Source organism: Aethalodelphis obliquidens, unplaced genomic scaffold (assembly GCF_003676395.1).
Source record: "Aethalodelphis obliquidens isolate GAN/ISIS:26980383/991018 unplaced genomic scaffold, ASM367639v1 scaffold7, whole genome shotgun sequence".
Lineage (NCBI taxonomy): Eukaryota > Metazoa > Chordata > Mammalia > Artiodactyla > Delphinidae > Aethalodelphis > Aethalodelphis obliquidens.
The window spans coordinates 35,665,250-35,678,785 of NW_020837951.1; the positions used below are offsets into that span (position 1 = coordinate 35,665,250).

The window sequence follows — 13,536 nt, forward strand, 5'->3', positions numbered from 1 at the left end:
CTAAGTATGAGGTAAGGTCTCCGCTTACTTAATGCTTTTCCTTAAACAACCCCCCTGAGAGGCCCTGGGTTCTGAGTTGGCCCAGTTGTCAGTTTCAGGAGGCAAACGCTGACCCTGAACCGAGTCTTTCAGCAGGGGTTAGGGTGGAGGGATGGGTCAGGAGGCCTGAGCCTGGGAGCCACTCCCTGCAAATCAGCCTCATACAGAGCCCTGGTCCCAGCGCTGCTGTGAGACCCACAGGGGATGTGGCACAAAGGAAGCCTGGGCCAGGCTGCAGGAGGGGTTCCTTGTGATGGGGATATGACCCCAAGGAGGCCATGTTGACCTAGGGCCTCCACATATGGTCGTGTACTGCCCAAGGGGACAAGTGGGGGCTGAAATCGAGCCCATGCATGGCACAAAGCCCCAAGCCCTGGCACAGAAGTATGGCTGCTTTTTCTAATTTTTATGAGGTATCTGATAGGCTTATTTGCCTGGGAGTTCAAGAATCAGAGAAGTGAGAAGGGAGCTGCTCAGGCAAGCATAGCAAAGGGATGGAGTAGGAGGTAGGGCCACAGGTGGGGGACCTTGAATGCCACACTAAGAAGTCTGCACCTGATTGTGTGGGCAGCTAGGACCCCAAGGGGATGTCAAGGGGAAGGTGGGACTAGACCACATCCGAGGCCTTTGCTGCTCAAGCTGGAGTGAAATCCAGTTCATATCCCCAATTATATGCATGGACTATGTGTCTGGTGTGGAAAAGTTGTGGACAATGTCCCAGGGAGCTCACAGGCTGGGGGTGAGAGAGCCTCAGGCAAGTATATCTGTGCTGGGATGTGCTCAGTGACTTGAGGGGGTCCAGAACCAGTGTGGAGAAGAGGAAAAAGAATCAAAACTCTGTTCATCTAAATGAGCACTTGCTAATTCTGCAGGTACTGGGAAAAACCCCTCATGTGGGTTACCTCATTTTATCCTTCCAACAGTCCTAGGGGGCACAAGGTATCAATATTATCTTTACAGATGAAGAGTGAGGCTCAGAAAGGTTAATTAACATACTTGAGGTCACACAGCATGCAGGCAGCAGAATGAGAACTCAAACTCCCATCACCCTGACTCTAGAGCCTGTATTCATAATCAGTGTGTGATGTGGTACTCTTACTCTTCCTGACCAATTCAGTCTGAACAGTACTACAGCCAGGAAAAGAGGCTCATCTCTCCATAGTAACAAGCCTGGGAATCCTAAATACTCAGACCTTGTATGCCATGAGAACAGCACTGATCTATTTTTGAAAGCCAGGTTATTGTATTTATCTGTCAGGCTTTCAGTTGCAAACAACAGATTCCACTCTGGCTGGTTTAAGCAGAAAGTGAATTTATTAAGGAATATTGGGGGCTCTCAGAATCTCCAGGAGGACCAAAGAGACAGGCATGGGACACACAGCCAGGAACAACTCCAGGGCTGCTCTAGCGTATACGCCTCCACTGTTGGTACCCGCAAGCAGCCCGCTTTGTGCTACTGCTTCAGCTGGGGTGCTTGAGAGCTCTGCCCTGCCTCTGTACCCACCTCCAGCAGGTAGAGTCTGTCAGCCCAATTCCTCAAGCTGCTCCCCTCCCAACTGAGGTCAAACTCAAGAGATTCTAATTGGCAGGGCCCAGGTGATGCCCCTGTGCTCTAGAAGCAAAGGCAACTAGGAGAATGAGTTCTGACTTCTAACTCAAAGAGGCAGGCCTCATACCACAGAAAACTCTGCAAACGCAAGAAAAGTTTAAACAATGTTGGGCTGTTACAAACATGAGAAATGGCCCCTGCTCTGCCCAAGTCTGTAACCTGGGGAATCACGGTCAGGTCATCAACCAATCTGGGCCTCAGTTGCCTCAGGTGTAAAATGAGGATAGTGGCCACTGGCAGCTTCATTCAAGCGGGAGCTGAACACGATGCTCTCTTGAGGCCCGGAATGCAGTGATCCCACTTTCCTGAAGATGAGTGAGATGCCAGGCTTGCTCTGCCACAGTCTTGCAAATAAGTTTCAGGCCCGCTCCCAGCTACCAGCCTGCCCTTTCCCCAGTGTCTTCAGGGCTTTAGCTGAAAGAATCCCACTGGGCTGGAGAAGCAGAGTATTTCTGCTACTTGGGGAGGGTGCCAGTGGGGAAACCTGCTCTGAGGTGCCTCTGTGCTCTGCTAGATCAGTGGGAGCTGTGGAAACAGGTGGGACCCTCACACACCCTGCCCACACCTGGATGAGCAATGCCACCTAACGAAGCTGCAGGAGAGCCTCCCTTCCCGCCGAGCCTCCTCCCCAGGAGCTGCCCACACCCAGCCCAGCCAGGGTGGCCGGGATCCAGCATCCCACTGGGGCCCCGGGCAGGCGGGGCGGCAGGCTGGCGGCAGGAAGAAAGGCCGCTGCGGTCAATTAGGATTAGAACCGGAGCGCCTGTGGCCACTGTAAAGGGATTAGAGAGCGAGTAGGAGCCCGGAATGACTGTGTCAAGAAGTAAATTGATGATAATGTGAATTAAAGAGGAAAAATGACAGAAGAAAGGACAAGTTTATTCTAGTTGGAGGTCTAATGGGCACCAGGAAGATAGAGCGCTTTGTGAGGTGATGTTTCCATTTCTCACGATAAATGCAAGTGTTTTTGATTTTTGCCATGGGGCCCTCGCACTGGGGTCGCTGGACAGCCTGGCCATGAGATTAGGCTTTGAGAGGGAAGCGAGTCAGAGCCCAGGGTGAGAGCTGGCCCCTGGGAAACTCTGAGGCCTGAGCCAGGATTTCCTGTCCCTCATTTGTGGGGGCAGCCCCTGTGGTTTTCCTGCTCCTGTGCCATGCTCGGGCCCATGGGGCTGGCCCTCACATCACACACACACACACACACACCCCTCTCACCTGGGATGCTGGGTTGGTACCGCAGATACTCTGTGGGTGACTGGCCCCCTCCCTCAGGAGAGAGAGCAGAGGAGGCTGCCAGGCGTCTGAGTCAGGGCTCCAACCAGGGAGGTGACAGAAGGCAGCAGAAAAATCCATCTCTGGGAATACTTCAGCACGGCACTGGTGTCCATACCTTCCGGAACAGCACAGCAAGGCACTGCCTGCGCCCCCATCATCACTGCTGCTTGAGCCATTACTGCCTTCCTGGAGGCTGGGGAGGGAGAATTTTACCCACTAAATGGGGCTGGGATTGGAGGGGTGGTGGCACATGCTAACCCTGCCCTCTTGATTACCTCCTAGCAGCGTGACCCTGGGCAAGCTACTTATTCTCTCTGTGCTTCAGTTTCCTCATCTGCTAAATGGGGGCAATACTAGTGCTTACCTGATAGAATTGTTGTGGAAATTAAAAGAGTTAAAGCATATAAAGGGCTTAGAAAAGTGTCCATTTCCAGAGCACCTTCACATCCTCACTTCGTGGTGACCTCGTATAGCCCCACTGTGACCCCCCTTTTAGAGATGAGAAAACTGAGGCTCAGGGGAGTGAAGCCACTTGTCCAAGTTCACTCAGCCAGGAGTGACAGAGCCTGACTGGCAATCTTCAGGCCTTGGTGCCCAGTTATGGCATCTGGGAAAAATGCCAGGATTGGTTTGGATTTGGGTGAGATTTCAGAATAAGTATGAGGCACCTCCCCTGGGGAATTAAGCAGCTTACTATTCCCGCCCCAGCAGACACGTGGTCTACAGTGGCTGACAGGACCCCAGCTGCTATCCACTTGGATAAACACGGCCCTCCGACATAGCCGTACAGGCTGTGAACTGTGTCATGGAAGAAAGAGTCCTGAACTAGGGGCCGACAACCAGAATTCCACACCAGGCTCTGGCCCCGAGAGGCTCTGTGGCTTTGGGCACATGCGTGGTCTGTTGAGCCTCAGTTCTACTACCCCCAGCCCCACCTGTAAAAGGAAGAGACAGCCTAGTGTCTCTAACTTCTGTGGTTCTGAGAATCTGCTCGTCCCCTTGAGCCCCCCAGACCCTTTTGTCCCTGGAGAGGAGTCTGAACACAGAGCAGGGCTCCTGCAGGCCTCATCCAAAGCAGGCAGTTAAAGAGAGCAGCCCCGAGACAGTGGGAAGAACCCAGCATCAGTACAAAATGCCCCACGCTGGCTTTGTCTGGAGGTCACAGGAAGCAGGGCTGACCCCTGCCCTTCGCCCACGTACTCACATATCCAAATCTTCATGTCCTCCAAGTTCAACCCAACCCGCTTCCTCCAGGAAGCCTGACCCTGCCAGAATAATCTTGCATTCCCAGAGCTCTTTTCTCAGAGCTCTGACCCCCTTCTTGACTCTGAACACTGGCCTGCATTTGTTCATTGCTGCCCAGAGCTGCACCCAATAGGGTTGGAAAATAAAATGAATGAATGGGCAGGGTCTTTACTATTGTTGGTTCACTCAGTGCTGTTGCTCATTTTCTCAGCAAACCTAGCCGGGCACGTGCCATGTGCCAGGCTCCAGGCTGAGGGCTGGCGACAGACACCGAGCAGAGCAGAACCCAGCCCCTGCCTGTGTGGGGTTCTCCGTGCAGGCGAGGGGGAAGAAGCACAGAAAGAGATGATCAGAGCCTGTGGTCCAGCCTGCAGCACGGTGTGGGCTCAGGACAGGGGGCATCCCAGAGGAGGAGACAGGGGCTCTCGGACTTGAAGGAGGCGGCACTATTCAGCGGACAGGAAAGGGGGTGAAGGTGCAGCCAACGTGCTCCACGCAGGAGGCAGAGCGTGGAAAAGGCGCGGAGGCGTGCGAGTTGGATATAATGGGCTAGCTCTACCTGCCCCGTAGGATTCAATCAGACAACGTGTGTAAAGGGGCAGGAGGTGCTCAGCCTGTGGTAGCTGCCATTAGGCCTCTGGTATACTTGAGATGGCTGCAGAGTGTGATCTTGCAGGAGCGGGGTGCCTGGGAGTGAGCCGGAGGGGTGGTGGTCCTAGAGGGAAATCCAGAGGTCGGCAGGGCTAGGTCACAAAGCTTCCACAGGCCAGACTACGAAGTGATGACTTTTCATCATCTTGCTCAGAAACTGGCAAACTTTTTCTGTAAAGCGTCTGATAGTACATATTTTAGGCTTTGCAGGCCATGTGGTCGCTATTGTAGTACTCAGCTCTGCAGTAGCAGCATGAAAGCAGTCGCAGACCATACAGAAACGAACGGGCAAGGTTCGGTCCCAGTCAAGCGTTAATTACTGAAACAGGCAGCAGCGTGGGGGCAGGAGGGGGGGCAGGGGGCGGGTGGATTTGGCCTCGGTCTGCCCACCCCAGCTGTAGCTGGTGAGGAGGGCCTGAAACCTATGACCAGGCAGCGGCCCTGATCAGGGACTGAGATCTTAGTGAGAGAGGACAGTGGCCTGGACTGGGGGAGGGGGAGGAAGAGACAGAGGCAGGGGACACTGGTGGAAAGGGGACCCCTGGTACGGATCTGGGGGCACAAGGTCTCCCTCCAACCTCCGTGGCCTCTTCTGTCTCTTCCAGGCTCCCCGTACTATTACAGCGCCGCTGCCCGAGGAGCTGCCCCGCCCGCAGCTGCCACGGCCTACGACCGTCACTGACCCCAGGAGCCAGGCAGGCGCCAAGCACTTATGACACATATCACTGAAGGCCATAGCCTCCCAGCCCCCTCCGAACACAGCCAGAGGGGCCCAATGAGACCGAACCCCCAGCAACCCCCCACTCGCCTGAAACTCCCTTCCCCTTTTCCTGCCAGGGACTCTGGGCTTCTATGGTAGCGCTGTTGGACTTCTAGACACCCGTCCATTTCTGAGTCAGTTGATGAGCTTCTCCCGATGTGACTGGGTCTCCACAAACCAACAGACTGATCTGCAGACAACTGCAGCCCCAGCCCAGCCTGCCAGCCCCCTAGCTGTCTGACCACCTGCCCGTCTTCCTGCCCCAGGCCTGGGAAGGAGAGTTTTTGCTTTTGTTGCTTCAACAGCACCCGTGTAAATACCTTACTGCTTTTTTGTGGGCCCGAGGGTCCAACTGAGCAGACTGCCCAGCCATTATGCATCCAGCACTCCCACCGTGTCACAGGATGACTTAGACCTGTGCACAGAGCATCCCCTCTGCTCTGGGTGCCCCCTGAAGGTGTGTTTGGAGATGCCCTTGAGACTAAGGATGCCCACCCCCAGGCCCCAGCTCCCTGCTCATTGATACTTCTTTAATATCTGGACTAAGAGTCTCATTGGGTTAGCTTTGCTCTAAGCAACCCCCCCACCAAGACCCCTCCCTGGCTTCCTGCCCCCATTTCCCTGGGCCCAGTGCAGTGCGAGCAGCTCTTTTCCGTATCAAAGGACTCAAAAAGAACTGTCTAGGAGATTCCTCAGCTACTGTTTTAAAGTAAGATGTCGTCCAAGGTGCTGATTGCATTGTGGACTTGGAATGTTAGGGCTGGACGGGACCCAGGAGATGATGGTCCAAGGCAGGCCTGAGGCTCTCCAGACCCCCAGCCCCTGGAACCACTGAACTGAACTGGGATGTGTTTTCTGAGGTGTGCCCAGGCTCAAATCACATTGGACACCTACCATGGACACTTCTCCCACCCTCCAGGATGCCAGTGAGTGGATTCTGGGCAAGCCTGTCCCTGCCACATAGACAATGATTAACAAAAAAGACTTTGCCTGGACCAAGGACCACAAACACCTACAGCAGTCAGCCACAACTTCCCGACCAGCCCCTCCCCGGCCTCATGGCACCTAGTGTGCGTCTAGGAACAGAGGTGCTCTGTGGGGGCGGCTGCATGACTTGCATAGTGGGTACCTACCTGTTGATGAAAGGGGCTGTGATGGTCAGGGCCATGGCCAAGGGCCTTGGGAGCCTGGAGTGGGAGCTGGGATAATTCACTGTCGGCTGGAGTGGTCAGAAAAAGCCACCTGGGAGGATCTGGGGGACAGAGGAAAGCTTCCTGGAAAGGAACAGGACAGGCAGTGAGGAATTGGTGTGTGAACTGGGAATGGTTTTCAAATGGAGGTACCAGGGCCACCATCTCCTTGCCTGGGGCCTCAACTCCTTGCACAGTATCTCTTGCCAACTCAGAAGAGACAGGTAGAGGCCCCATCCAAACATGGACTGAATTACCACAATGACAGTGGACTCTGCCCTCTCCTGTGACAGTGTGCCTGATGTCTGCATGCCACTAAGCTGGCAGAGAGCTGGGGCAGAGGGAGCCCGCACTTGAGGTTATCAGGCCTAAGAGGTCTTGTCCTGGCCGCACCTCTGCCTGCCTTGCTGTGTGTCCTCAGGCAAGACCGTTCACCTCTCTGAGCCTCAGCTGCCTTGGTAGAGCAGGGTCCCCTGCAGAACTACCCGACAGCTCTCTCCTTCCCTTCCCTTCTCCTGGGGTGCTGAGGCTGTGACACGGGCCTCTGGGCAAGCCCTCCACGTCCAAGCAGGCATCGTGGGGCACTGGAGTCCTGCTAATGTTTGGGCCAAGTGAGAAACAAAGAGCACCTGGGGGGGTGAAACTCAGCTTTGAGGAAGACCTAAGTCAGCTCCCCTTAGGGGAAACTGAGGCCCAGCTTGGGGAAGCCCAGGACCATGCAGGGAGACAGAGCGGACCTCCTCTGGCCACCACCAAGTATCCCCCCGCCCCACAATGCCCTTACAAGGTGGTGGGATAGAAGAAGAAACCGAGGCTTAGCAAGGTGGAGTCCCCAGGCAGTGACTGGTGGAGGTGAGGCTGGGACTCGGCCCCCTGACCCCTGGCATGTAGCGATGCTCTCATCCCTGGGGCAGGAAGTCAACAGTGAGGGCAGCAGGAGATGGTTCTGGGCCACCACTTCAGATGAGGTGTCCTGGAGCTGCTAGAACTGCCGAGGAAGCCCAGTCACTCAGGGCATCAGTGGAGCCAGTGAGCTCACCGCAGGCACACCCACCGCCCTGGAACCTGCTGTGCCAAGAAAGGAGGCAGCTGGGGCCAGAGCTTGCCTCCAGGAGCCCAGATGAACCAGCTCCAGCCTCCACCTGCCGGGCAAGGTAGGAGCAGATATGTTACCTGGACCCTCCCACCTTCCCTCCCTTCCAGAGAAAGTGGTGGAGTCCGGGGTCTGCAGCATCGGCCTCTTGGCCTCTGGCACCCAGATCCTTGGATCCTGATGCTCCTATGGTCTCAGGCTGTTGGGAGGAGGTCAGCCTTCCCTGAACCGGCTACCTAAGGCGCACGCCGTCCTTCCTCGGCAAAGCCCACCTGGCCCCAAGTGCACCACTCTCCCCATCCTGTTCCTCCTCCTGACCTGTGATGAGCTCCCTCCATGCTTTTTCTCTCTCCCCTGAGGCTCTGCAGGTCCTCAGATTGCATTTATATTGATTACTACCACTTGATTCCTGGGCTTCCAGGCAGAAGCACAAGCACACACGGACGCACGTGCATGTTGCCACACACGTACCTGCTCTCACCAGCTGAGTTCCCCACGCTGCCCAAGGAGCTTCCTGGGAGCTTGGAGAGGAAGGTTCCAAAGGACACAAGCCGTTGAGTAGATGCCAGAGAATTCTGAAGTAAAACACAAGGCCAGGGCTTTCACCAGCATTGTGGCAGGAGGTCTGGGGCATTCCTCCATGGGCCTTCAGCCCTGTGTTCCAGCTCTTTTTGAAAAGGACATTGTAGATTTTACGAAGATTTTTCATACCATTAGTCTATCTGAAACCAAGAAAAATATGATGACATATCAAACCCAACATCCCTTTCCCAAGGCGCCTTAGTTAGGGTTAGCCCTTTCATAACTGATGTTTGTATGGTGCTTTGCAATCCTTGACCATCCCATGGGGCAAAGATCACAATGCCCATTTTATAGATGGAAAAACTGAGATTTAAGGCTCACATGGCAAGATAGAGGTAAAGAGAATTCTCAGATTTCCAGGACTCATTCTCTCCAGATTCATGCTCCTGTCATGGGCATGTGTGGCTTAGAAACACCCTTCAGTCCCCTAGAAACCCCCAGACCTGCAATGAGGAAAGAAAAAACAGAGACTCAGAGGCTGGCCTGACGTAGGGGCCAGGGGGTTGGTAGCTTTGCTGGTCCAACTTGATTCCCATTAACACTGAAAACTGCAGAGTCTTTGCCACATTCACACCAACTCTTCTGAGGTTTCATCCCGACTCATTCCCTGCTGTGCCTGAGACTCAGAGGGAGTTGGAGCTTATCCAAGGCCACAGCACAAGCCCTGACAGGGCTTGGACGTGGGCCCGGCTCTGACTCTCAGGGTCCAGGGCTCCAGCCTCATGAGCTGTCCCCACACTCCTCTTGTCTTTGTCCTTCTTGCTGTGGAACAGACTTCAAATCTGGCTGTGACAATATGCAGCAGTCCCCAGATTCGGGCCATCGGGGGTGCCCAGAGCCCTGGGAAGCACAGATCACTATCTCAAGGGCCCTGGACCAGCTGCTTCCCAGGCCATGCAGGTGGGGTGACCTTGCTGCTTCTGCAGGGCACGGGCAGCCTGGGCAGTGGGGGCTTGCCCTACCCAGTGGCATTCAAGTGTGAAAACTTTTAATGCTCTGTTAGCCAAAAAAAAAAAAAAAAAAAGTCTGTGGGTAAAATCTGACCCACGGGTCACCAGCTTGTGACCCCCATTCTTTGTCCAATGCCCCCTTCCTTCTTCACCTCCTTGTCCTTCATTGCAGATGAAGGACATCGGGGGAGATGGGAGCGCAGAGAGGTAAGAGATGAGGTTCAAGTTGTCCAGCAAGTCAGTGTCAGGAACAGGCACCCCCAGTACCTAACTCTCTCCCTCCCACACTCTGGGCTCTTGCAGGCTGTTTGGGCTTTGCAGGTGGGATGGGTAGACCGTCGGAGTGGGTAGGGATAGGGGACTGTTGGCTTCGAGGGAGGTCAGTGCTGCCGGCGTCTTTCACATGCCCAGGGAAGAGCCCCAGATGTGGCCACAGGGCACTGAGGGATGAAATCCCTTTATGAGAAGTCACATCCAGAGCGTCTGCCCTGCCTTGGCAGCCTCTGACTCCAGCTACCCCTTTCTGGATGACATTTCAGTTAGAATTTAGCTCCAAGCCACGGAGAGGCAATCTTAAAAACAAGCCAAGCACTCCTGACAAATACCTGGAAACAAGATATGTCTGAGACACAACTGCCACAAGGGTAGAGAAAAAATCCAGGCCCCTGGATAGGCCAGGCCCAGGCCAGAGTTGGTGGATCCACAGCACCGGGGGCTAGACCAGCTCCCCAGCGGCCCCGCTAGGAGGCGGCTCTGCGGCCTTGGCCTCTCACCCATCCAGGAGCCCGCCTCTGACGGTTTCCAGGCACGCACACCAGTGCTCCTGGAGAATACATTCCTTTAGTTCTTTTGGCCTCGGAGAGGTCCAAGGCAAGTGCATTTCTTAAAAGGTAACAAAATACATTACTGGAAAGTTGGACAGTCAGGCCATGACTCCTAGCCTGCATTCTGCCCCACCTCCTGGCAGCCCCTTTGGCCCCTTGTCCCCGTACCTCAGGATTTCCTCTTGCATATTCATGGCAGAGCCGAGGTGTCCATCCACCTTCCCCACTGTCAGCGCGGCTGTGCCTCCAGAGTGGCGGCCAGGTCCCAGGGGGCCGACTGGGAGCGAGCCCCTTGCCTGCCCGCTCTCCTGACCAGGGACCTGCAGCTTCTCTGACACGGGCTGCTTGCTGACAGCAGGCAGGCACCAGCCTATCTTTCATTCACTGTAATTTCTCAACACTGGGGTCCCGTTCCTGGACCCCGCGGATCAAAGGGGACCTCAGGGTCACGTCCTTGCCATTCTAGAGTTTCAATCCACATGTTCCCAGGGGTCCTGTTTAGCTCATCTCCAAGTTAAGGGTACATATAACTACCAGTCAGTAAGTCTATTCTTCTTCCCACATCTTAGACCCCTGAGCCACATGAGGAGAAAATGCAGCAGTTTATCTATTTATTGAGGGAATCTTGATGAATTGTAAAAGGGGGTCAGTCTCAGGTGGTATATTTGGCCTCTGGGCAGGAGGGAGAGGGCAGGAATCCTGCCCTTCAGCTTCGGACAGCTCTGAGCCTGGCAGGGAGAGAGAAGTGTGTGGAACAGCAGGCGGAGGGACCCCTTGGGAGTTATGTGCCTCCCTCCCTGACTCTGCAGCCTGGCTGGAGGAGGCCCAGCTGCAGCCTCACCCATACCAACCTGGACCCACCCACTCCTGCAGCCAGAGGGGCCCCTCATCCCCACAATTGCCACTCTCGTGACAACATCCCTCATCTTCTCCAAAAGCACCATTAAGAACAAGTGATTTTGGATGATGGATTTTTGATTTACAAGTGGTGCATTTCCCTTGGAGTGGAACAGAAAGGAAACCATTTAATGGCTCCCTTATTTTCAAGCATGAATACATTTTAATGAAACTATTTTATTGTATTTGAGGAAATGGAGAGTTGAACATTCCAACCAATCAATAGCCAATTAATTGCTATAAAGCTAAAAAGAAAATAAATAAGTCCTGAGTCTATTTTAAACACCCTGCAAAGCTCAGAGCCTCCGAATCTGGCCTCCCCTTCCACACGTGCCCAGGTGAGTGTACACACGCACGCACAGGCATGTGCACCCCAACACCTCAGACGTACTTGAAACTCAGAGAAAGCACTGAGTCTCCTCATGCCAATTCTTGCCTGCTCTTCTCACCTTTGGTCAGAGGAGATGAGCAGACCTGGCAGTAGCCTATCCCGGGGCTCAGGAAGAGGCAGGCCCATGCCCTGGTCCCAAGCCGCCAGCACAGTGTGGGGTAGCGGGCAGTGAGGCCACACTTCTTGGCCCCAGCTTCTGGGCCTCCAGGTTTGGGCCAAGAGTGGAAATCTGACTCGGTTTTTGCCCTGACTCTTGCTGGAAGATGCTGCCCTGGTTTTTCAGTCTCTAGTGGCCTTGGACATGGAGTATTTGTAGAAATGCTGATTACATTGCAAATGGAACTCTTTGCCAGGAAGACACGTGGATTTTGCTTTTCATTCTTTGCAACAGTTGACTTTGTCTTAGGGACTGACCTTCCAGCATCAAAGAAATACATATCTACTGTTAACCGCCAAAGTTTGCGATGCCTGCATAGACGCTTACTTGTAAAAAAAAAAAAAAAAAAAAAAAGTACAAAAAAAACACCCCCACAATTGAATTGCCTTTCAAAGTAGGAGATGATCTGTCTCCAACAGATTGACAAAAAAAATGCTTCTTAAAAAATGTGTATGTTTTGTATTCTTTTTTTCTAGTAGAAAATAATTGACTTGAAATATTGGTGGTTTTTTTTTCTTAGTGATGTGTGTTGCTTTTGTGTGTAATAATATTTGAATGTAATTACAGCAGTGCCAATTTGCCAAAGATGTTGGACATATTTTTCTTTTGTTGGGAGGAGGGCAGGGGCTAGGGGTGGGACTTGGGAGAAAAGAGGGGTGGGATTTTGGTTTCATTTTTAACTTTTTTTCTTGTCAAACCTGGAATTTGTGGTTTTATTCTAAGTTAAATGGTTGACTGCAACACATTTATTTTAGGTTAGTTGGAGAAACCTGCAATAAGATTGGCGTAGTTTCAATATCTGTGTGACTTTTCATGAGTGACTGTTACTTGTGAAGAATTGATTTTATGTAACCTTTATGTGAGATAATTATTTGTAAATATTTGCCATAATTTTATTGGTTCCTAAAATAAAAGTAATTTTTTAAGTTCAGAAAAAGAATTTGATCTCATTTGTTTTTACAACTTCAGAGATGGTCTTTGACAACTTTGCCAAAGCCCATTGGGCTTGTGGGGAGTTTTATTGGCTCTCCTGATAAAATCAGGGTCAGAACAAATCCGTGCAGCTAGAACGGTGTGCTGTGGCTTTGGACTGTGGTCCGGGCAGGGGCAGGAGAGGCAGATTCCCCACCCTCGAGAGGTTCCAGGCAAGTTGCCAGCAGCCGTGGGGAGTGATGGTTAAGCCCCCCGCCGGATTTGACTTCTGGCTCTGATTCACTGGCTGGGGATCCTTGGCTAAGTTCTGTAACCTCAATTTCATTAGCTCCAGAATCGTCAGTAACACCCACCTCATTCATTCATTCAACAAAGAGTGGCTGAGCATCTATTCTGTCCCCAGCACTAGGGACACAGTAGAGAACTTGGCAAACAAGGACCCTGCTAACATGAAGCTTATTTTCTAGGGGGTTCTCGTGAAGGTTAACACACACGAGTATATGCTCAGTAATGGTGCGTGCATGCAAACATGCTCTTAACCTTGATCTAGGGTGAATCTTTAAGTTGCCTGGAACCTAAGCAGTCTGGGCGCTTCCCACACCTCTAACGTGCAGCAGCGCTCGGAAGCCACTCGTGCCAGGAGACCAGAGCCCAAGAATCCACGATCCTTCTGTGGGAGGTGCCCTGTCCCTACACCTTCAGAGCTGAGCGCTTTGGCTGCACGGGAGCCTGGGGTGGCTTTCCATCAGGGGGCAGGGCAGCTGCAGCCCGAGCCCTGCCCCTGCTGGGCGGTGTCAGTCTGCAAGGGCAGGCAGGGACCGCTGCGCCCGTTGGCACAGTGTGTGCGACGCAGTAATTGCCAGAGATGGAGTGGGCGAGTGACTGTGTGGGGCCATGGGCTGCGACTCATTCATATTTAATAAAGCCAGCTGAGTGGCCT

The 13,536-nt window shown here is 53.3% G+C and overlaps 1 protein-coding gene across 2 annotated transcripts in view; it reads left to right on the top strand.

The window, feature by feature from the left end:
- The window catches only part of PAX5 (paired box 5), a 190,089-nt gene extending 177,489 nt beyond the window's left edge, over window positions 1–12,600 (top strand). For both annotated transcript variants that reach the window (XM_027105494.1, XM_027105495.1), the window contains exon 10: window positions 5,425–12,600. In XM_027105494.1, coding sequence (XP_026961295.1) covers window positions 5,425–5,501 — 77 coding nt within the window. In that variant the 3' untranslated portion in view covers window positions 5,502–12,600. The remainder of the gene's footprint in view (window positions 1–5,424) is intronic.
- The last annotated feature ends 936 nt before the right edge of the window (window positions 12,601–13,536 follow it).